General features: G+C 42.2%; 1 protein-coding gene across 4 annotated transcripts; it reads left to right on the forward strand.

The window, feature by feature from the left end:
* Positions 1–15813: 15813 nt before the first annotated feature.
* On the forward strand, positions 15814–19794 carry LOC127807638 (protein BASIC PENTACYSTEINE6). 4 transcript variants are annotated; one of them, XM_052345655.1, is made up of 6 exons: positions 15821–15974; positions 16087–16128; positions 16201–16280; positions 17774–17891; positions 18012–18165; positions 18279–19794. In XM_052345655.1, exons 5-6 carry the CDS (start codon positions 18112–18114, stop codon positions 19188–19190), a joined length of 966 nt encoding a protein of 321 aa, XP_052201615.1. In that variant the 5' UTR covers positions 15821–15974; positions 16087–16128; positions 16201–16280; positions 17774–17891; positions 18012–18111; the 3' UTR covers positions 19191–19794. The 4 variants fall into 4 exon arrangements, with proteins under 4 accessions (XP_052201616.1, XP_052201615.1, XP_052201617.1 ...); XM_052345657.1 differs by having other exon boundaries at positions 16087–16125; XM_052345656.1 differs by lacking the exon at positions 16087–16128 and having other exon boundaries at positions 15814–15974.
* Positions 19795–21356: the final 1562 nt, after the last annotated feature.

The following is a 21356-nucleotide window of genomic DNA, read 5'->3' on the forward strand; positions in this document are numbered from 1 at the left end:
GAATCAACGGGTTGGTACTGAAATTGTCTTAACTCAAGCACTATCCAAATTCATATTTTTACGTTTAATGTTTATTTCAATTTTTGCCTTACTTTATTTTCTAGTATCTATTGTCTAAAAACAAAACCATAAAAAATCTTGTTGTCAATTTGTCCAAATGCGTGTGCGTGTGTGTGACATTTTTTTTCTTTTGCCATAAATAAATCTCTCAGTGGACGACCTGGATTCATCCAGAAAATATAAATTTAAATTTGGACTACAACTGCACTCGTACACTAGCGAGTATAAACCTCTCACTAAAATAAAAAAAAATATAAAAGTTTTATTATGATTTGTTTTTATTGTGTTTTAATTGCAGGGTGAGAGTGCAGTCAGCTACCCCGTTCGGTTTTGTTGGGAGCTTGCGGTCATGGCTGCCGCAAGCTGTTGCAACCCATCTCGGTTGCTTTCGGCTATCGTTGCAGCTGCCTCGGGCCTCCAGCATCACCTCCATGCTTCTCCCTCGATCACCTAGCCCTCTCTTCTTTTCTCTCGACATAAGCTACTCACTGCCATTTGCTTCCCATTTCTTCTCTATTTATAGGTATTTCATAGCTTGGGTGCCAAGCTCTTCTCTACTCTTGCCCATACCTCAGCTATGCCCCTCTGCAACTTGGCCACCACTCTGACACTCGGCCGTGACGCTTCTAGAAACTTCGGGAAGCAGTTTGCACACACGCACAATGCATATATATATAATTATAAAGCTATGTTACACTAATTTATTACACATTTAATTAAAGAAAATTACACTTAAATCCCAATATCCTTCTTAATTTCACTTGAGTAATTTTTTTATTGCAACTATGCCCTTAAACATCAAATTAATTGATATTACGATATCGAAAATTCAAAATTAATAACTTGAAGCTTAGTTAAAAAGGACGATTCGCCCCAGTGTCCTTTCCGGGCTGTAGTTTCATCCCGAAACTATTGAAGGGTTGTTCATTACACAAAATCGGAGCCCCCCTAGGGTTCCGTTAATTTTTCGAGAGTCTCCTATAACGATTTGGTTTTACAGCCTAAATGGCAGCTACATTTTAGCTATACCAAAAATTGTTCCCGATTCGATTTATTTTGATACTATAAATCTTATCTTGGAACGCTCATCGTGACCATATCATTTTTCTTAGGTAATTTCACTCCGAGACATTCCCTGTAGTCGATTTAGTACTTATAACTACTATCAAACCAATTTTTCGATATTTTAAACTTATCGAAATTACGTGGCAATCTCATACGAACATGGGGTATTACAACAAATATGAAAAAATGATCATAAATTTTGTGACTATCATGCTCAACATAGGAAAAATATTACATATATAAGTTTTTGGGGTGAACCAATCACCTTATCCTTTGAATGCACGCTTATCGAGCTAGTTTGGTGCGAAACCCAAAAATCCCAAAAGGTAAGCACCCAAATTTTTTGCACAAACCCTTTCCTCTTATTTTTCTTGATTTTTTGGCATTTTTTTAATATTTTTTCGGCTAGGGACATGCTCTCACACGCCTCCACTCACAAGGCCTACCGACGTGTGTGCTACACGCGCCGATCTTCTTCCTCACATAGCTTGCCGGCGACCACGAACCAACTTCTATTTTTTTTAACTTTTCTCCTTCGTTTGAGCTCTGTTTCATCTCCTGTTTGAACCTACACCTTCATCTCTTCATCCTCTATAGGATTATAGCTTCAAATCCCTCAATCAGAGCCGTTTTTTGACTGGTTCAACTTGGATTCTGGGGAAGCTCGATTTTCCTGCGAAGCTTCGAATTACCTTCAAATCTTGACGAAAATGGCTCAAATTCTCCAGAAACGACCCTCTGGATATGGGGAACAAAATCCCCTTATTCTCTTCCCTCAATTTTTCCTCAAACTCTCAGATTCGAGAGATTAATTTTCTACTCCATTCAACCATATCTTAAACCTTTTATTTATAGGCAATCTCAAGCCTTGCAACGCTCATGGCTGCCCAATACAAAGTCTCTAAGGCTTTTACCTGCCCTGATCGACCCAAAAACATCATCATTTGACTCCCAAAACCCGAATTCAAAGCACCGAAATTCAGGCCAGGAAACAACCAGAAATCACAAAAAATCAACCATCATCGTGGCCAATTCAATTTTTGATCAAATGAACATTTTGGTCGTAAACCCTTTTGTTTCACCTCGAAACCACCTAAGGGTTGTTCATTCTGCAAAATATGAACTTCTCAAGATTTCGTTGACTTATCGAAAGTCTTTTACGACAATTCAATTTTTCAGCCTAAAACACAGTTGTACCAAAAACTATCTTTGATTCGACTTCTTTTGATGCCATAAATCTTGTCTTGAAATGCTCATCAATACCATATCATTTTACTTAGACATCTCGACTCTAGGGCACTCCCTGTAGTTGATTTGGTCATTCATAATTGTACCAAAAATTACATTATTGCACTAATTTTCTGACAATTTCATTTTCACCCCAAGATAAATTATTCTTGAGCCCTTTACAAATTCTCGAGTATTACATAGGTTGCGGGGTTCTGGGTGCTAACTTCTTCTCTTTTCGCAGGACCTTGTAGGTGTGCTATCCATGGCTGGATCGCCTTTAACTTCGTATGATTGGGTGAGCGAGGGTGTGGTTAAGGTCGCTTCGATGTACACACTCCTGAGCATGTGAACACTATGAGAAAACATATATCTCTTTCTAGAACCATCGATGGGGAGGGGTTTTTTGTATGTCGGTTGTACCAAGTGGAGGATCGTGTCTACATGGAGCTGGGCCAAGCTCCTGATGTCAGGTTCATCTTTATGTACGAGACGCTATTCTCCCGTCTTGGGGTATGGCTCCCTTTGACCAAGTTCCAAAGCTTGGTCTTAATGTTCCTAAATGTTGCCATCACCCAACTGTATCCCATCAGCTAGGGTTTCATAAGGGCGTTTGAGGTACTGTGCGACTTTCTTGGCCGCGAGTTGAGCTGGGCATTGTTCCTTCACTTCTCCTAGTGGAAGAGAGCAGGAAATGGTAGCAAGGTTTCTTTGAGCGGTGTCCCAGGGAAGAAGATGTTGAAGGCTTTCGACAGCTCCTACAAACATTTTAAGGTGGCTTCCGAGAAGAACAAACTTTCCTTCTTTCTAGACGCGGCCTTCCAAAATATCCTTTGTTCTGGTAGCTCGAACTGAGCACATTTTCAGAGGTTGAAGTTAGCTATGAGGGCTTGAGTTTTGAGAATCAAGCCTTTATGGATACAATATCCTTCTCTCCCAAGATGCTTGAAGCCTCGAAGTTTGTCAACCTCAGGGATGATTGGAGGGGAGTTAGCCAGATATATACATAGGTTGCTTTCTTTTTTCTTTGCTTGATATTTATCCTCAATTGCTTACACATGTTGCTTTTTTTCTAGACGAGATGGCACCGAGGTTGACTATTGAGGAAAGAAAACGACGTACTAGGGAGAAGATAACACATGCTTCGAGTGCTGGGCCGGTTGCTAAACCTGCCGGGAGGGTGGCTGGAAGGGCCTATGCCTTTTCTCATGCTAAACTGGCCAGCAAATCTACTGGCCATGCCTCTACTCCGTCGAAAAGATCCACATGTTCTTGACTAGACCCTATGGTGGCCCTTAATGAGATCGCCTTTGTGGTAGCGGAGGATGAGGTGATTGTTGTTGAGGAAGATTCGCTTCGGTAAAGAGGCACCAAGTTAGGGCCCAGTCGAGGTCATCGGGTCTGGATCGGGAAGGCGCGGGTTCAGACCAGCAACTGGTCGTAATTGACGAGCTGAGGTCAGCGGCTACCGATTCTAGTCAGGACTGCCGAAGGTCTAATTTTTGGGGCTGTGACGATGATGAGTCCGATGGGGCAAGTCTCTGGAGCCACGAGTTTCGTGCTGACAAGTTCATCGAGGAACATTTTTCTTTGGGGTCAGATCGAAAATGGATGGAACGACTTAGTCATATCGGGTTGCCGCTGGGCCAAGCTGTAGCCTCTTCATGTTGCTAGCGCACTCTGAGTGCTAGAGATAGATGCTTGGATGATGGTTTGTGACCTTCGGAAGGCCAAGGAAGACTTGAAGGTGGTGAAGCAACGGACCAGTAACGCGTAGGAAGAGGCCGAAAAGTAGGGCGAGGGCGAGTGAAGGCTGAGATGGAAAACTTACGTAAGTGGGCCTGGGAGGCTGAAGGCAAGAAGTGTAGAACAAACGAGATTTCGGTAAAACTGATGGCCGAGGATGAAAGTTTGAGGGGATCAGTTAAGGCTACCGAAGACCCGGCGAAGGTTGAGGCGAAGAAGGTGGTGGAACTCGAGGTTGAACTGTCAGCATCTCGTTATCGCGTCGACCGGTTGCAATAGTCAGAAGCGGCTGCCTGGGTCGAGATTGAGCTGCTGAAAGACGAAGTTACCGATCAATACCTTGAGGGTTTCTCCCGGGGTTTGACTCAGGTTCGGCTTTTGTATCCTAAGGTTGACCTATCGCCCTATGAAACTTTCAAGGAGATTGTTGATGGTCAGCTTGTGGGCTTTCCTTTGGATGAAGTTGATCTAACCAAAGGTTTAGAGGTACTAGGAGTCGTGGACGGTCAACCTCAAGGAGACATCGATTCGCTCCCTGAGCCCGTTCTCAATTCTGTTGACCCTTGAACTTTTCACCTGCCCCCAAGCTCCCCTAGCCATAAGATAGCATAGGTCCTCACTCATTTGAGTTTCCATGTAATGCCCATTCTTGGGTGTCTTAATAAAGTGTATGTATTACCCGATCTGGCTTTTGTTCTCTGACTTGAGTTCCATGCTTTCACTTTGTGACACCTAATTTTTTTAGTACGCCAGGTGGCGAGGCTGGGGGCACGTTTGATTGTTTAGATGAGAGGCACGATTCGAGGCTTGTGTGCCGAGCTAGGCCTACTTTGAGAATGCTGGCTCGAGGTTGGCTTCGATCGAGCTGATTCGGGTCTCAGGATTGGTAGTGAAAGAAATGATCATCCTTTTTAACTTCACGATAAAAACTCTGGGATAAGCGCTCATAAGGCCGAGATAACGTTTATCGACATGGGGCGCATCGTGTCCTTGGTTTGATTCTAGAATTGTCCTTGGCACGTTTGCTTGGGTTAATCAGATCTGGATGAGGTTAGGGCAAACCCGAGGTTTACCCGCCAGGATAGACCTAGGCCCTCGGGGGGACCAAGCTGTCATGCTGTCAAGCGAGGTGTGAGGAAGTCGTGCTTTGCACTTTATCCTTCCTGGAAGCCTGAGGGTGGTCGTTTGAGTATCGTGCTTGGAATGTACATGTGACACGAAGCCCGAAGTGTGCAATTATGAAAATGAAGCGACATTTTCAAACGGGGGTGTGTCGCTTCCCTAGGAGGCGCATACATAAAAGTGAGGGGGCGCTTTCCCCATGCGAGGTGCGCTATTCCCCTAGGATATTAATTGCTTAGGTACGTGGCCACGTTGCAGTGGCAATTTTCCATTTACCATATATGGAGCATTAATGTCAGGACACTTGGTGACATTGTATGTAGAGGTGGACAACGTTTGGTTGTTAGATGCTCCCCACAATGCCTATAAAAAGGGGGGAGAATCCCACCTTCGTTCCATTTCTCTTGTAGTACATTTGGCTACTTTCTATTTTCTAGGAAACTCTGGGGTTTGTGGGACGAGAATGTTGGTTTGAGTTGGGGTCATGCCGCTCATTGGTGGTGCCTCCTACGGTAGTGCTAGGTTAATTGGTGTACCCATAGCCGAGGTTAGGCGTATTTGGGTGAGAGTAGTGCTAGGATGAGTGATTTTGGGCGAGAGCGGCAATAGGGTTGGTGGTTTTGGCCGAGAGCGGTATGAGGGTTGGCTTACTCCTTAGCCTTGAGAAGTTCACCCTTTACTGTTCTAGCCTTCCTTCATTCCCTGGAATTCCAGGCTCCCTGGGGTGGTTGCACTTCTTGGAGCTCACTCTGGAGTTCTTACCTTCCTTCTTTCCCGTGGATCTGCATCACTATGTATTCTTCAGGTAACTCTCTCAACCAAGGCGTAGTCGAGAAAACTTCCAATTGATTTGAGCCACTTGTCCCGGATCATGTTGGGTTTACCCCTGTTGCCAACTTCGATCCGCGGTCAGGCTTTCTGCCTGATGAGCGTAGCTCTACCACGTGGTTTTGCTAGAGGCGGTATCAGAGGAATGGATGGGGTATGTTTGGCAGTTGTGTTGGCCTTGTTGTGTTGTAGGTTGATTATCATAAGGTAGAGGGCTAGTTTCATAGTGGTAATGGTTGCTTTACAAGGTTGTGTCTTCGTAGTGTTGTAGGTTGATTACCAAGATGTAAACCTTGTAATGAAATGAAATAATGAAATGAGGAATTTTTCGAGTACCTTGTAACTTATGTTCTTTCTTTTCTTTATAGTATTTGTTCAAATGTCTTGGTTGGCGTAAGTGTCGAGTGAGCTGAGGTCGTTGGACCTACCCGATTTAAGGCATGGCTTGGCGAGACTGAGGTGGCTGTGTTTGGATGAGACCGAGATAACTCGAGGTCTGTTAATGCCAATGCCTGTTTGATACAAGGCATCGCTTGAACGAGGCAAGGCCTCGAGGTCAGCCCGCTGAGATAGACTTGGGCGCTTGGGAGCAGACTGACCGCGTCCGTTTGGTGCACGGAGCGTGGTTGGGACTGAGATGACTAGAGGTCCGGTGACACCGAGATGACTCGAGGTTCGCCATCACTTGTTTGATACAAGGCATCACTTGAACGAGGCAAGGCCTCGAGGTCCGCCTGTCAGGATAGATTCAGGCACTTGGGGGCGGACTAATTGTGTCGGTTTGATACACGGAGCACGGTTAGGACCAAGATGACTCAAGGTCCGGGCGAGACCTAGATGACTCGAGTTTCGCCATCGCTTGTTTGAGACAAGGTATTGCTTGAACGAGGCAAAGCCTCGAGGTCCGCCCGCCGAGATAGACCTGAGCGCTTGGGGCAGACTAACCGCATTGGTTTGATACACGAAACACGGTTGGGACCGAGATGACTAGAGGCATGTCATCGCTTGTTTGATACAAGTCATTACTTGAATGAGGCAAGACCTCGAGGTCCGCTCGTCGGGATAAACCTAGGCGTTTGGGGGCGAACTGACTGCATCGGTTTGATACGCGGAGCACAATTGGGACCGAGATGACTTGAGGTCTGGATGAGACCAAAATGACTCGAGGTCTGCCATCACTTGTTTGATACAAGGCATCGCTTGAACGAGGCAAAGCCTCAAGGTCCGCCTGCTAAAATAGACCCGGGTGCTTGGTGACGGATTGACCGCCTCAGTTTGATACACGAAGCACGGTTAGGACCGAGATGACTTGAGGTCCGGGCAAGACCAAGATGACTCGAGGTCCACTATTACCTGTTTGATACAAGGCATCGCTTGAACGAGGCAAGGCCTTAAGGCCCGCCCGTCGGGATAGACCTAGGCACTTGAGGGCGGAGTGACCGCGTTGGTTTGGTACACGGAGCACGGTTGGGACCTAGATGACTCGAGGTCCGCCATTGCCTGTTAAGAGATAGCCCTCAAGATAAAAGATGGATTTCAAAATAAAAGATATTCTTCAGAGTAAAAAAGCTCCATGATGACTCTTCAAGATGAATAATGCTTCAACTTCTGTTTTTATTGATAACGGATAGTTGGGTAATACATGAGTAGGAGTTTGGTGTGAGAATTCCGAATGCTGGCAAGAAATAAGAAAATTTGGGCTTACCCCTGTGTAAGGACATAATAAATAATGAATGAAAGAAATTGCCTTGACTAAGCAGAGTCTATTCAGTTAAATGATATCAAAAAAATAGTTGCTTAGCTATAGTATTTTCGCAGGCTAGTTACGTTTCATGACCTGAGCAGGGGCTGCCCTGAGATCTCAGTTAGATGGTAAGTGGCTGCACTCCCACCCTGCAATTAAAACACAAAACAAAACACAATAAAAATTTTATATTTTTTTCTTTATTTAGGTGAGAGGTTTATACTCGTCAGTGTACGAGTGCAGTTGTAGTCCAAATTTAAATTTATACTTTCTGGATGAGTCCAGGTCGTCCACTGAGAGATTTATTTTATGGCAAAAGAAAAAGAATGTCACACAAGCACACACGCATTTGGACAAATTGGCAACAAGGTTTTTTATGATTTTTTAAACAACAGATTCTAGGAAATAAATTAAGGCAGTAATTGAAATAAATACTTTAAGTGAGAATATAAAATTGGATAGTATTTGAGTTAAGACAATTTCAGTACCAACCCGTTGATTCCCAAATTTTAACAGATAAGGTTAGCAACATTAATTTAATTTCAGATATAAGGGTTTGTTATTAAATGCAATTAGAGATGATGATAGTTCTAGGTTAAGCAATCCCCATACATGATATGCGGGATTCTAATTTAAGCAACCACCATAAATCCAATTGCAATTAATACACAAAACAACTAAATTAATCATCCGGGTTTGGGTATGATAGGGTTTCCAATTCTAGTAACTCTCATACATGGCATGAAAGCTCTAAGTTAGGCTTACGCTCCAATCCAAACCTAGTGATTTTTCAATAATTAATACACACTCATACTGAAATTTAAATTAATGTTACTTATTTAAAGCGCAGCTTTCTTTGGGAATCATTGGCGTTGGACACTGTCCTTGCCTTAACCCAAGATTAGATTTAGCTACTCATCTTTATTTGAAAGTTAATTGACATGAATTTAAACGACGTAATTTAAATAACAGAATTTAAATGACAAGAATTAAAATAGTAGAAACTAACCGGCCATTTAGGCGGTGGATAATTAAATGACAAGAATTAAAATTGCAGAAATTTAAAGGCATAAACTAACCGGCCATTTAGGCAGTGAATAATAAATTAATAATAAATGACATAAGAATTTAAAAGAAGAAAGGAAGGAAGTAAGATTACAAGAGAGAATACTAAAGAAAATGGGAAAGAATAAGAACAATTCTTAAAGAGAGAATTATAAGGAAACAACTAAACTTTGATTCAAGAATAATAATCGCACTTACAAATGCAATCAAGTGACCTATTTATAGGCCACAAGATACAATACAAACCACATAATTTCAATTATTCAATTAGACATAATTATATCTAATGGGCACTCACACACTTAAAGTTAAATGGATTTTAGCTATAATACACACCTAATATTAAATAGATTTTAGTTAAAATACATACCTAATAAAACACTCATAAAGTTAAATGGATTTTAGCTATAATATCCACCTAATAGTTAAATGGATTTTAGCTAAAAAACACACCTAATAAAGCTCTCACATAAAAAATAAAAATAGATTTCTATAAATTGGTTTTTTTTTTAATCTTCATTAGGATTAAAAATAATCCTTGGGCTTTCTCCAAATAATATCTTCCATGGGTTGCTCAAATTGGGCCTTAATTCTTCATGGGCTTGAATTCTTCATGGGTTTGAATTCTTCATGGACTTTAATTTTTCATGGGCTTGATTTCTTCATGGATTTGAATTCTTCATGGACTTGATTTCTTCATGGGTTTGATTTCTTCATGGATTTGAATTCTTCATGGACTTTAAGTCTTCATAGGCTTGAATTCTTCATGCCTAAAAAAAAATAATTTAATATTATTAATAAATTATATATTATATATATGTATTACACATGGCACATATATATTAGATTATATTATATATATATATATATTACATGCATCCATATAATGATGTATATGTATTATATATAATTTTATATATTATTATTATTTACTTTAGAACTTCATTTCATTCATCTTTCAATTTAAACTTGCATATAACCATAAAATATATATTAATATCTAATTTAAGCCATTTTTAAGATCAAAAGAAGGGTATAATTATAACAAAATTTTTACAAAATTAACCACTAATCAGTAAGCTCCGTTGTCAAGGTGGTTAATGACTCGGTAAGGACTTTCCCAAGTCTCCTTCCTGGAATCTTTGAGGTTTGACCTTTTTATTGTACTTCCAAGTCGCTCTTTGTCTGGCGACCTACTCACAAATGTGAGCCTAGTCTCGGATTTCCTAGATGAGATCGAGGTCAGCTTTTTGCTCTTCGTTGTTAAGGTCCTCTTGGAAGTGTTGGCATCTGGGACTGGGTTCCTCGACTTCTACTAGTATCATGGCTTCGAACTCGTAGGTGAGCTGAAAAGGGGTTTCCATGGTTAAAGATTGAGTTGTTGTGTGGTACGACCATAGCACCATGGATAGTTCTTCTGGCCATACGCCCTTGGCTTGGTTGAGTCGTTTCTTTAACCCAACTAAGATGATTTTGTTAGTGGCCTTAGCTTGGGCATTAGTTTGTGGATGCTTGACCAAGGTAAAAACCTAGTGTATACCGAGCTCTTTGCAAAATTCTCGGAGTTTGCTATTGGTAAACTGGATACTGTTGTCAGATGTGAGTACTCTGGGTAAGTCGTATCGGCAGATGATGTTTTTCCAGATAATTTTTTTGATTTTTTCGACAGTGATCATGGCTAGGGGCTCGGCTTCTATCCATTTCGTGAAATAATCGACTCCCACTACTATGAACTTGAATTGTCCTAAGGCGATCAGGAAAGGCTCAAGGATGTCAATCCCCCCATTTGTGAAATGGCCAAGCATTACTGAGGTTATGGAGTTCTTCTGGTGGGGAATGACGTGAGTTTGCGAATCTCTGACATTTGTCGCAGTGCTTTACATACGTCAGACAATCGTTTCTCATTGTCAGCCAGTGGTACCTGGCTCTTAACACCTTTGCCACTAGGGATCGTCCTCCGAGATAGCTTCCGCATACTCTTTTCTGCACCTCTGCCATCATGTATGTGGACTAGTCGATGTCAACAGATTTGAGGAGTGGTGTGGAAGAGCCTCTTCTATACAGTTGATCCCCGAGCAAGGTAAATAAGCAGGTGAATTTTTTTAGTTTCCTGGCTTCCTCAGTGTTGGTGGGAAATGTCCTATCTTGTATGAACCGAATGATAGGGGACCCCTAGAATTTTGGTGTCGTCTCCACAGCCTGAACCTCGGTTGGGTCGATAATGGGTGAGTCCAAGATTTCTTGTATAATAAACTAGTTGTTTCCCCGCCTTTTGGTGCTGGCTAGCTTTAAGAGTAAGTTTTCCCAAGCATTTTGTTCCCTAAGAATATATTCAATTTCAAAGAATTCAAAGGACTTGGCTAAGGCTCTGACCTTGTTGAGGTATCGATCGAGTTGCGGCTCTTTTGTTTGGAATTCGCCCTTAACTTGATTGGTCACCAACTGGGAGTCATTTCTTGCGACTAGCTAGGTTGCTCCTATTTTTCTCGCTAGATTTAGCTCGGCTATGAGGGCCTCATACTTTGCTTGATTGTTGGTTGCCTTGAAGTTGAAGTGGAGGGATTTTTCAAGCATTAGTTTATTAAGTCCTTCCAAGATTATCTTGACCCCGCTCCCCTTGATGTTGGAAGCTTCGTCGATAAACAATATCCAGAGATTAGATTATGGACTCGGATCGAAAGAAGATAATTCAACACAAAATTCAGATAGTACCTGAGATTTGATATGCTTATGGGGTTAGTATCGTATACTGAATTTGGAGAGCTCGATTGACCATGCGATCATCCTTCCTAAGAGTTTCGACTTTTGAAGCACTTACAGGATTGGTTGATCGGTTTGGACCATGATCTGGTGACTTTGGAAGTATGGCCTAAGTTTTCGAGCTGTAGTTACCAATGCTAGCGTTACATTTTCGATCTTCTAGAAATGCAGCTCGGGTCCTTACAAGGTTCTGCTGATGAAGTACACCGGTCGTTGTGACTTGTCTTCCTCTTTGATCAGCACTGCGCTAAAGGCACTGTCAGTGACGAAGAAGTAGAGTTAGAGTTCTTCCCTGGGCTCTAGCCTTTAAAGGATGGGGGGAGCTGCCAAGAGGCCCTTAAGTTCTTGGAAAGTAGTTTCGCACTATTCTGTCCACTGGAATTCTGTCGACTTCTTTAGGTATTGGAAGAATGGTCTTTCCCGATCTTGAGAGAAAGCGAGATAGAGTTATTATCCAACCTGTTAGCCGCTGGACCTTCTTCACATTGGCAGGGCTGCACATTTCGAGGATAGCTTTGCATTTGTCGGGGTTGGCCTCGATTCCCCAATTTTAGCATGAAATTGAGGAATTTTTCGACTTGTACTCCGAATGCGCATTTGTCAGGGTTGAGCCTCATGTTGTGTTATCGAAACTGGCAGAAAATCTCGGATAAGTCCGAGTAGTGGTCCTGGCTTTATGACATCTTAACTACCATGTCGTCTACGTAGACTTCGATGTTTTGACCAATCTACTTGACGAACACCTTATTCATCAATCGTTGATATGTTGCGCCCGTGTTCTTCAGTCCAAAGGGCATGACCCGATAGCAAAAGTTGGCATTCTTTGTGATGAATGCACTTTTTTTCTCATTGTCAAGGTGTAGCTGGATCTGGTTGTACTCGGAATAGGCGTTCATGAAGCTTAAGTATCTATAGCCCAAGGCCGCGTCTACGAGTCGGCTAACATTGGGCCATGGATATGAGTCTTTCGGGCGTGCTTTGTTCAAGTCGGTGAAGTCAATGCACATTTTTCACTTGCCCGAGGGTTTCTTTACCGTGACCATATTGGCCAGCCATGTGGTGTACGGTAGGTACTTCTCTGATTAATCCGACTTTGAGGATTTTTGTTATTTCCTCCACCACCGCGCATTACCTTTCCTCTCCCAGCTTCCTCTTCCTCTGGGCGACTGACTTTGCATTTGGATCCAACACTAACCTGTGGCAGATGAAGGATAGGTTGAATCTGGGCATATTAGCGGGCGTTCAGGCAAATAGGTCGGCATTCTGTTGGAGTAGGCTGACCAGCCTTTCTCTCAGCTCTCTTAACAAGGTAGAGTCGATGTGGGTTACCTGCTTTGGGCGAGGTCCCATGCTCACGGGATGGAGCTCCTCCATGAGCTTGTGGCAGCTATCTAAGAGCTTGCCTCATGGGTGGTCCAACTTGATTGAGTGAACACTATGGTACGATACTTGGCTGGTAGTGCCTATAGCCTGATTATCGTTGCCGGAAGCCTGGTTTCCCTTATCATCCTTACCGGTTCGAGGCTTCGGGCCTTAAGGTTGTCATGTTCTAGTAGGTGTGAACAACTCTGACCTCAATGGCTGATACTGGGAACTTTATAGTAAGGTGGGGAGTTGATAAAACCACACCCAAGGCATTGAGAGATGGGCGACCGAGGAGTGCGTTGTACGGTGTCTGGTAATTAATGACCAAGTATCGAATACTAATCGTCTTGACGAGAGGGGCCGTCCCAAATGAGGTCAACAGATTGACGTACCCTTTGACACCTACCTGTTCCCCCGAAAAGCCGATTAAATTCCCTTGGAATGGCTTCAACTTTTCTTCTGAAATTCCCATCCTTAGAGTCGATAGATATAGAAAGTCAGTTGAGCTTCCTTGGTCGACGAGGACTTTCTTTACCAAGAAATTGGTGACGACGATTGAGACTACCATGGGGTCGTCAAGGTTCTGATTAATCGAAGTCCCTGTTAGTGAAGGAGATCACGGGGTGTTAGGCCATCCTTTTTGGCTTTCTCTCGACATTGTTTACCAACATTACCCCTCGGAGGTGTCGCTTTCTTGTCGAGCTAGAATCTCCTCTACCGGCGAACCCTCTAGAAATAGTGTCAATGACCCCGGCTATCTGATTGTTCGAGGGTGATCAAACATTCTGCATTTCGTCCGCCCGCAGTCGCTTCTAAGGGTTGTGGCTCATTTGCCTGACTGGATGGCCCTGTGGGGACCGTCTTCAGTTTGTTTTGTAAGTGTATTGGCGGATGTGGCCCTCTTTGACCAGGCGTTCGATCTGTTCCTTTAGGGCAGCACATTCTTCGATTGTATGCCCGAACATGCGATGATAATCACACCGTTTGCTGGTGTGGGCATTGCCTCGGGAAGGTTGTTGATCTGAAGTGTTTGGGAGTGGGATTATCCTTAAGTTGTAAACCTCATAGAGAATCCGATCTCACCTGGTCGTGAGGGAAATGTAGGTATCATATAGTGCAATCGGGGTGGTACGGGGAGCCAGGTTGGCTCCCTTCATCCCCTGCCTCTATATTTGTTTTCCTATCTTCGGATGGAATCTCTCTCGGGATGACGCTAATGTTCGATAGAGGGCCTCGGTTGATGGGCTAGTTGTGGCCGAGTTGGCGACTGGGTGTTTCCGTGTCTGGCCACCGACGCTTCCTCCATGTTTATGTAGCCTGCTGCCTGTACCCTAAGGTCGTCCAGGTTGGCAAGGGGATTTTAGGCCAGCGAATCGGCGAAAGGGCTTGCTTTTACCCTGGCCATAATAGTGTGTAAGGAAACCGTAGGGTTGAGGTCCCTGATCTGGATGGCCTCCTGGTTAAATCTGTTCAAGAATATCCAGAGCGACTCTTGCTCACCCTACTTTAAGCTAATAAGGCTAGCTGATGTCTTGCGGTGAGCTCGGCTTGTAGCAAAATGGGTGAGGAAGCGGGTGGCTAACTTTGAAAGTCGTGGATGGAGTTTGGCTCCAAGGAGGAGAACCACAACATGGTCGACTTCTTCAACGTGCTGGCAAAGGATCGACACATGATTGGATCTGTACGTCCAGTCAGTAATATCACAACATTGAAAATAGTGAGGTGCTCTTGAGAATTGGTAGTGCTGTCATATGGCTCCAAGGTACTAGGAAGGCAAAAGCCATCCGGTAGAGGCACGACCATAATGAACTCGAAAAAAGGATGGCTTGAAGACTACATGGACGCAGAAGGTGGGGGAGTAGGGTTATAGGTAGCTTGATGGTGTTGGTGACGGCTACCCTTTGCGTTTGAGTCAACCCGTTCACTACGTTAGTCACGCTGTTGATTTCGGGTTAACTCAACCATTTGGTTTTGAAGATGTTGGACGGTCTGGAGGAAGACCTCCATGACAGTTGAGTTTTCTAGGATATGGTTAGTGGTGTCTGGCTGTTGGTTAGGGGCGCTTTTGGTTCGCACCATGAGAAGATGGTGGGATCGGCTTGAAAGACTCTGATAAGATTATGGGATAGATAAGTTTTATTGAGCCCCATGGTGGGCGCCAGATGTTCCTTCCAGCCCAAAGGTGAGGTAATCAAATGTGAGTTTGTGACGACAGGGAATAGACTCCAGGGGGCGATTGACACTTGTAAGCACTTCGACGCTCAAATAAGTAAAAGAGTAAAATGACAACGTATCAGTGGTTTAGAGAATAACATATCTTTGGCTCTGAGGAAAGCTAGTTTATATAGATAGATGGGAGGTCTTCCTGCATGCATGCGTCGTGCATTTGTAGGGTGATGAGACTGGATATTCGGTATCGACGAGGCTCTCTAACGGTGGTATGGTGTCGACGAGATCCTCATTAATGTGGATGAGATCCGCAATTAATGAGGATGTGATCTGTCATTAATGAAGATGAGATCTTGAGCAGACGTGAGAGTATTTAATATGCGATTGCAATAATGCTGTTGTAGGCTGGCTTAGGGCCAAAATCAGGCCGGGGACCGAGATCAGTCCAAGACGAAGTTTGATTGGTCCTACGCTCTATATCTATATTTAAAATTGAACCAAATCAATAATTTCAATCTATTTAATTCGATTATTTCAATTAAATAAGAGCACTACCAGCAGCTGTACTTCCTTGGAGTGGTGGGATCAAAGTAGTTCTTGAAGCTGTGGAAGCAAACGAGTAAATTGCTAAAAACAAATTGCAGTAAAATAAATAAAAATAAAAAATAAAAAGGAAGAAAAGGGAAAAGATGGTGACTGGTAAGCAACAAACGAAATGAATGAAGTCCTCTTTGTCTCTCCCTTCCTTCCATCGTTCTCCAAAGCCTCTTCCCATCTCCGATTTAGGGTTTTGACTCTCTCTTTCGGCGCTCACGTTTTCACGGTAAGTTTCCGATTCACTGCCTGCTAGTTGACGGCGGTCTCCGGTATTCGTGTACTTCTTCCTTTCTTGATTTGACCAACACTTGCTTACACCTACCTCTGATTTTGCTTAGATTTGATTGGAAGAGCTCGGTTCCGGCGAGATTCCGGCAGTTGTAATTGTTCTTTGCGTTGTTTCGGACTTTGATTTTGGATGTTTGTTGATGTTTTTCGCTTTGCATATGAAGGTAGCGGTGGTTGGGTTGGCACTTTTGGTGGAGCGCTATGGAACCTGCTAGTCCTTGACGGTGGAATTTGGATATTGAAGGTCTAATTAGCTTGTCGATTCGCTCTAATTAGTTGATTCTTGTTACTCGATTACCCCCCCTTGGTTGTTGAGTTTTGTTTTGGAAATCGGCATTAAATAATTGAATGATTGATTAGTGCATGCTGACTTGGTGGGTTAATTTGGGCTATTTTAGTTTGTTCAAAGCTATTTCATTGCAGCGGGAGCGGGTAGAAGAGTCTGATTGGCTAAAGCTTAGAATCTAGTGTGAAGTTCTTGGAATGTGAATTTTCTGCTTACTCTTCGTGCTGTTGTTCCCTCCGAAATTAGTTTGATCTCATGGTTTTAAAGTGAAGGCTTCGGAATTTGCGCCATAAGCATGACGAATAAGGTCACTATATGTCTAGGATGATTGGGCGCGGACATCATGCTAATGTCTGCAGGTCAAAACAGTTGGTAAAGAGCCAGATTTTTTTTAAGGATTTTTGTCAGTCGATATGGGCATTAAGGCTTCTTTCTTGTAGCTTAGGCTTTGTTTGGGAGTTTAGGGGGAAGGGGAATGAAGGGTTTATAAAATAAAGGAAAGGGAAGGGAAGGAGGGTAGTTACCTTCCCCTTATTTGGGAGTTAAAGTGAGAGTTGTAACTAAAAAATGCATTCATTCCCTCGCTCACTTCCCCATTTTCTTTTTCTTTTTTTTTTCCCGGCCGGGGAAGAGATTTTGGAGGAAAGAGGGATATCGGATACCCTCCGATCCCCCTGTCCTCTTCTTAAACTTCTTCCAAACTAGAGGACTGCTTCCGCTTCTTCTCCCTTCCCCCTCAACCCAAACATAGCCTAAGATGTCCCTCTTTAGCTAGCTAATAATTAAATAGATAAATGGAGGCCAATTACTCACCTTCTTTTACCGGTGCCTTCATCTTGGTTTTCTGGTTTCCTATCTAGAATGAATGATAGCACTAACAAAATCTTTCACAGTTGAATTATTCCCTTTTCCAACTTATGTGTGTAACATATGATTTACCTCTTCAACTAGCAAATATTACAGATTTAATTTAACACCAGGTCATGCGCATGTTTGAATGGTGCCTGCTCTATCTTTCACTCTCTGAGCTAGAACAGAAAGTTAATGTGGGCAAGTCCATTTTTACAAATTTATGATTTATTGCCAGTTGAGTAACTTGGTGCATGTTATACTTATTTCACTTGAAAATTATTAGAAGTGTTACTTTATGTTACATTTGAATTTAATATGTCATACCACTACAATTCAAATGGGCGGGGGCAGCAGAAGAAAAACTATTACTGCTAGATTTAATCCCATTATTACATCATGAGACCATACTTGGATATCCGTATCATATTGGCAATTGGAACCCCCTGGAAGATCCTAATTTTATTACCAAGTTACATCCCTCTGCCGCTGCACGAATTGCATGTGGCAATTGATGGTTGAATTAATCTCCAATTTGCAATTTCCTGTTTGCTTCCAAAATATATGGACTGAAGAATGCGACTTCCCTAACAACTTGACAGATTACATTGTTAGTTGATGGATTCTCTTAATCCTATGAATGGATTTATGCACAAGTCTTTTACACACAGAAGATTATCAGAGGGAATGAGTCTCTTCTTTTGAACTCCACCTGCTAAGGTACTAGTTTTCTTCCATCCACGTTATTTCATAAGACTGGAAACACAAAATATGAGCTTTTTGTTCTACAACAGTGTGCTCCAGAAATACTTTGCACAATATTTTGCATTCATGTTTCAGATGTCAAGTTACGTGTTTCTGAGTCTGGGAGCTGTGTGTTGCATTTGACTCCATGTCATTCTTCTAGAGGTCCGTAGGTTGAAACTACTGTGGAGCTCCAATGGATGATAGTGGGCATCGGGAAAATGGAAGACACAAACCACCTCAGGGTCAGGTATTGCAAACAAGTGGTATAAAGTACTTGGATGAGATTTAATATGCAGTGCATCGGTTTTTCCTCTTGAACTTCAACTTCCAATTAGTAACTCTTCAACTATTATATTTCAGTGGTTCATGCAGCATCAGCCATCTATGAAGCAGATAATGACCATCATGGCTGAAAGAGATGCGGCTATTCAAGAAAGAAATCTTGCTATTTCTGAGAAAAAAACAGCATTGGCAGAGAGAGATGTGGCAATCCTGCAGCGCGATTCAGCAATTGCAGAACGAAATAGTGCCATTATGGAACGAGACAATGCCCTTGCAACTCTTCAATATCGGGAAAATGCAATGAATAGTGGTAACATGTCCCCATGTCCTCCCGGATGCCAAATCTCGCGTGGGGTGAAGCACGTGCACCACCCACAGCAGCATGTACACCATCAGCTCCACATGGATGACACTTCGTATAATTCAAGAGATATGCACACAAGTGATGGCCTTCCAGTGTCACCAGTTGCAGCAGAGCCTGTCAAGTCTAGGCGAAACAAAAGAACAAAAGAGGCCAAGGCAATTGCATCGGAGAAAAAACCTTCCAAATCTATCAAAAAAGCTAAGAGAGACGGGGAGGACTTGAATAAGATGATGTTCAGCAGATCTCATGAACGAAAGGCTGGACAGGATGTGGGTGCATCAAAGCCTGACTGGAAGGATCAGAACCTGGGATTGAATCAGGTTGCATTTGATGAGTCCACCATGCCAGTGCCTGTTTGTTCATGCACTGGTATGCTGCGGCCATGCTACAAATGGGGAAATGGGGGTTGGCAATCTGCATGCTGCACTACCACCATGTCAATGTATCCACTGCCACAAGTGCCTAACAAACGTCATGCACGTGTCGGTGGAAGAAAGATGAGTGGGAGTGCATTTACGAAACTGCTTAGTCGTCTTGCAGCTGAAGGGCGCGATCTCTCTAGTCCAGTAGATCTCAAGGACCATTGGGCAAAGCATGGAACAAATCGCTACATCACTATCAAGTAGAAGGTGAGAAATCTAAGATGACGAAGGAAAGATGAAATGTGGATTACCACTTTCAGGTAGGCAGGTATGGCTATCGACTCTTTTCTAGTCATTTGGAAAAGAAACGATCTCAATTATCGACCTAATAGCAACTGTGGAATAAAAGACAGCCAGCCAGCCATTCACTTACCTATTGAGCAAATCTTTTGAGACTCCCTCTCCATATGCTCCTTTTGCATCCGGACTTCACCTAGTTATCCTTTGCCTTCTATTCATCTGGCTGTTCTGTCATGCTGTTGGTTTTGCAGTAGTTGAATGTAGTGAACCTGGAAGACTCTACCAATGGAACTAAAGATAATTGTAAAGTGGGTAGTATTTTCAATCTGTTGGTGTACTAGTGTTAATTTATGAAGGGGGAGGGTTGTTTAGACCTTTCAACCCAAAACTGTTGCCATTTCTGGATTGTAACTCATCTTATCTCAGTACTATAGGTACCATGACCCAACAGCTGTTTGTAGATGTAAGGAAGGAATATCTATAGGCTGTGAGCCTGCCTTATGTTGGTATGATCCATTCTGTATTAATCTTGGCCAATGAACTTGTCAGATTATCTTGTTTTTGTGTATGATTTTGCTTTATTCTTTTCCTTTATTTGGATCTGTTCTTTCCTTTCATCTTCAGGCTTACCAACTGCCAACATGTTCTTAGGCTACAGATACCATTATACTTGCATATAAAAATAGCCCTTCTTCAATGCTTGCAAAACAAAAAGTCTCGTGTAATGAAAACGTGATTTTGTGCTTTTCTGACCAACAGTTAACAAATTAGGAGAAGCCATTTCTTCGAGAAGCTTTTAGACTTGCTCTGTTCTATTTTTTTTTTTAATATTATAACCAAATAAATTAAAAAAATTAAAAATTAATTCTTTTAGAAAAAAAAATATTTTTTGTTTTATAAATAAGTTTTGATTATTTAATAAAAAATTAATTCTTTTTTTGAAAGAGTAAATTATTAACGTCCGTTTAAAATACATCTTCTTGTTGCACATCCATAAATTTTCTGTGAATTATTTATAATTTCCCCTCCACACTCCTACAGACACACCATTTGTTCACTCAATATTTAGGGTTATGGAATGGAATGAACAGAAGTTCTCTAGGAGACTTTCTCCAAGTTGCTTAGATGATGAAATTTTCATGGAAATTTTTTTTTGTTGTCACACTGTTGCATTTTGGTGATTTCTTTACCCCTTGATTTTCATTTACAGAAATAGTCAAAGGCAGCTACAAACTAAAGAGGAAATTTAATAAAATTTACCCACAATGATTTTATCCTTGTAATGGGCATGAAAACCATAGGCTCACTGCATCCTTTCAATAACTCTCAAAAAGAAACATGCAGTGCCTTCACCAAGACAAACCCTGCCACATAATGTGGTGGATGAAACACCACCTCAATCATGTAACAAAGCGCAACCCCCTAAGATCACTTGGACAACCCGAGAGGTTCAGAAAATCAAAATATTAGGGGAAAACATATGCTGTTGGGCATATTGCTGTAATAGTAATAAGGCTCATAAGAGGAAGAACTTCTCTAACTTGTTAAGAGGAATGAAAACTAGTAAGAGAAATGAGATGTTTACAGACTTGGCTTGCCAGAGATGCCATACAATGTATTCAGGCATTACAATTTAGTTGGGCTGCAAAATCCATACCAATATAAGAAGTCTCAAAATATTACACAATATATCACAGTTCCATATATTAAGTAGGGGTTGTTACATAACAACAAACATAGGGCCTTTTTGCCAATGGACAAAAAAGATAAGAAAAATATGAGACTACATCCATGTTGATACGTCACTGCTGCTAAATCCTACAGTTGAATAGGCAGGCATTAAAGCCGTCTCCATAGAGTTGAGAATTATTCTTACCATTTAAGCTTCAGTGTCATGTAGTTGAATCATCGTGCGAAATGCACACTTCAAGATACAAATATCTAGTCATCTGAAGCCAAATTGTACTTGAAGAAAATTACAGAAGCTTTCTGCAAACATGAGAATGGCAAATGCAAACAGGATACAGGACTGGAACAGCACAACTTGCTGTACAAGACATGTAGCTTATTCCAGTAAGGTGTAGATGACTAAACACACAGTGTCTTCTCAAAATTTCAACACAGTGTCTC

This window comes from Diospyros lotus, chromosome 8 (assembly GCF_014633365.1).
Source record: "Diospyros lotus cultivar Yz01 chromosome 8, ASM1463336v1, whole genome shotgun sequence".
Taxonomy (NCBI): domain Eukaryota; kingdom Viridiplantae; phylum Streptophyta; class Magnoliopsida; order Ericales; family Ebenaceae; genus Diospyros; species Diospyros lotus.

Bases quoted from the DNA above. Each gene is read 5' to 3' on its own strand.
- LOC127807638 (XM_052345656.1), top strand. From the start codon at position 18,112: ATGGATGATAGTGGGCATCGGGAAAATGGAAGACACAAACCACCTCAG. The intron at 18,166-18,278 runs GTATTGCAAACA...ATTATATTTCAG, and splicing joins ACAAACCACCTCAGGGTCAG to TGGTTCATGCAGCATCAGCC.